The 2,369-nt window shown below is 37.4% G+C and overlaps 1 protein-coding gene across 2 annotated transcripts in view; it reads left to right on the forward strand.

The window, feature by feature from the left end:
- The first annotated feature begins 1,204 nt into the window (after positions 1 to 1,204).
- The window catches only part of ttc21a (tetratricopeptide repeat domain 21A), a 25,231-nt gene continuing 24,066 nt past the window's right edge, over positions 1,205 to 2,369 (forward strand). For both annotated transcript variants that reach the window (XM_016518816.1, XM_016518807.1), the window contains exons 1-4: positions 1,205 to 1,269; positions 1,350 to 1,479; positions 1,605 to 1,715; positions 1,805 to 1,971. In XM_016518816.1, coding sequence (XP_016374302.1) covers positions 1,243 to 1,269; positions 1,350 to 1,479; positions 1,605 to 1,715; positions 1,805 to 1,971 — 435 coding nt within the window. In that variant the 5' untranslated portion in view covers positions 1,205 to 1,242. The remainder of the gene's footprint in view (positions 1,270 to 1,349; positions 1,480 to 1,604; positions 1,716 to 1,804; positions 1,972 to 2,369) is intronic.

The raw sequence follows: 2,369 nt of genomic DNA on the forward strand, positions 1-2,369 counted from the left end.
GACGAAAACTTTAAAGCAGCACTATGTAAATTTTGGCTACTTCTCTAAGTTTATGTCTATGGCGATTCACGCGGGTATGTGTTACTCCGCAGCGGTGACCAGCCTACAATAGTCCAAATATAAGCACTTATCATAAGTGTACCGTAGTTATTCGGAATAAGACAAAAACGCGGTTTGGAAGATGAATTCATGATGTACTCGCTCATTATATACATTTTGCAAATTTTGAACACAGAAAAAGTTACATAGTGCTGCTTTAACAAGACATGATATATCTATATTGTTTAGCTTCTCAGGTAAATTATCTTAATTTAAGAATGTTTAGATATTTGTAATGGAAAACGAGACAAAAATATTGAGGGAAAACATGGTTTACAGTGTTGGAACTGATCCAGAAGGATCTTAATGGTAATTATCTTCAAAGAAAAACCTTTAAAGATTTTAAAACCCTTATTTTTTATAATATATTCAAGGAATGTATGAATCCTGATGTGTTTTACTAGGACACGCCTGCAAAACCTTTAGGTCACACATCATGTACTTGATAAAAACCCTGTCAGTCGCTGATTCATCAGACTCGATGCCTAATTAAATGCAGTAATGACTAAATTAGTGTATTTTCCAGCTGTAAATATCGCACTCACCCCGTGCACATGATATCCAGCCTCTGCAGCAAACACGCTTTGAATCAAACCCATCCTGAAGTGCGGCCAGCCGGCGTCCAAACGCAACCTACTACAGCCAAGGTTTGCTCATGAATATTAATTAGTACATGGGGACGTTGCTTGGTAACCTTCCTGAAGCGTATGAGCTGTACTCATTAATATACATTCGAACGTCTGCCTGTTAGCCAATCGCGTAGGACTTCTGGCTGAGCGTCTCGTGACGCAACGCCTTCGCCTTAGTAGAACCCGTACAGTCTATTTTTAATCCTTCTTATTAGTTACCTCAAACATTAACGAGACGAAAAACGAAATATAACAGTACGGGATACATATAAAATCGAATAAAAAACAAAATGGTTCGTAAATTCGCAACCCAGCGTGTTTAAACAGACACGAGTAATCAATTTCAGAAGATCGATTTAAATCAATAACACAGGCGCCGCTGTCTGTGTTTGATTATTATTCCTGCGCAGGTGGTTGCCTAACGTATATTTCCGTTATTTTAAATCTCAGGTGCTGTTCGATGCCGTTTTATTGCGATAAAGTTGTTGATTTCGTTTAATTATCCCGATAAAATATGTCAGAAAACGACAAAACGTGTGTGGTAAGTTTTAATTTGATTGTATTTTAATGAAAATATACATTAGAAAACAACGTTATAACGACTGATGTTTGTTTTAACAGCCGTTAATTATTTATTACATGAGGGAGAAATACTACAGACATGCCATAAATACAGCTGTGAAGAATTTAAAGTTGTACAATAATGATCCAGTGCTCCGGTTCTTCAAAGCTTTTGCAACTCTGATGGAAGGTAGGTAGTTTTACGTCCATATTCTTCATTTTTACACGTGTTTATGATACTATTGTTGATTATTATGATGGTTAAGTGGCATATGGCAACTGATGATGATGATGGCTCTTCCTCTTGTATTGCAGGTAACACACAGGAGGCTTTGAGAGAGTTTATTCAGCTGAGAGATCATCCTTACCTGTCTCTGTGTTCAACAGCAGCTCTCATTTACGCACACAAGCGCTCTGAAACTATTGGTAACTCTGAACTGCATTCACTGAACCGAATGACTGACGAATGAAGCATTGATTCAGTGATATTCTGTGTCTTCCTTCATCCACATGAGATCTAGAAGCTGTGAACCAGCTGAACTGGGAGCTGAAGCTGTCTGGATCCGCAGCCGGTGACAGAGCGTTGTATTACGCTGCGCTGCTCTACTGGATCCTGGAGCTGGAACTCAAAGCCAGAACATGCATTAAAAAGATGCTGAAACTCTCTGAAACATCGCCGGAGGTTTGTGTTAAAGACCTCAACTCTATAATACCTACATCATACTGATACATGAATTTCTAAAGTCTCTAAATCAGTGGTCACCAACCCTTTTAGGCCTAAGATCCCTGACCTCGGCCTTTATGAAAGACAAGATCTACCTATTGAAGAATTGATAGAAATATACATCCCAGAGATTGTACTTCAAATTTGAGGCCTTTTACTTAGTATTTTAATTAGTGATGCACTATTCAGATTCAATTCAGATTTTATTTTCTTTCTTTTTTTTTTAACTAGCAAATTGGATACTGATACTGATTTTTAAGCAAATTAATTTATTGGCTATTTGCTTTATAACAAACAAACTGGCTTTAAACAAAAATATCTAGCCATTTGAAATTAGAGGCAACCACTGCATTTTA

Source organism: Sinocyclocheilus rhinocerous, unplaced genomic scaffold (assembly GCF_001515625.1).
Source record: "Sinocyclocheilus rhinocerous isolate Xijiao unplaced genomic scaffold, SAMN03320098_v1.1 scaffold1575, whole genome shotgun sequence".
NCBI classification, from domain to species: Eukaryota; Metazoa; Chordata; class Actinopteri; order Cypriniformes; family Cyprinidae; genus Sinocyclocheilus; species Sinocyclocheilus rhinocerous.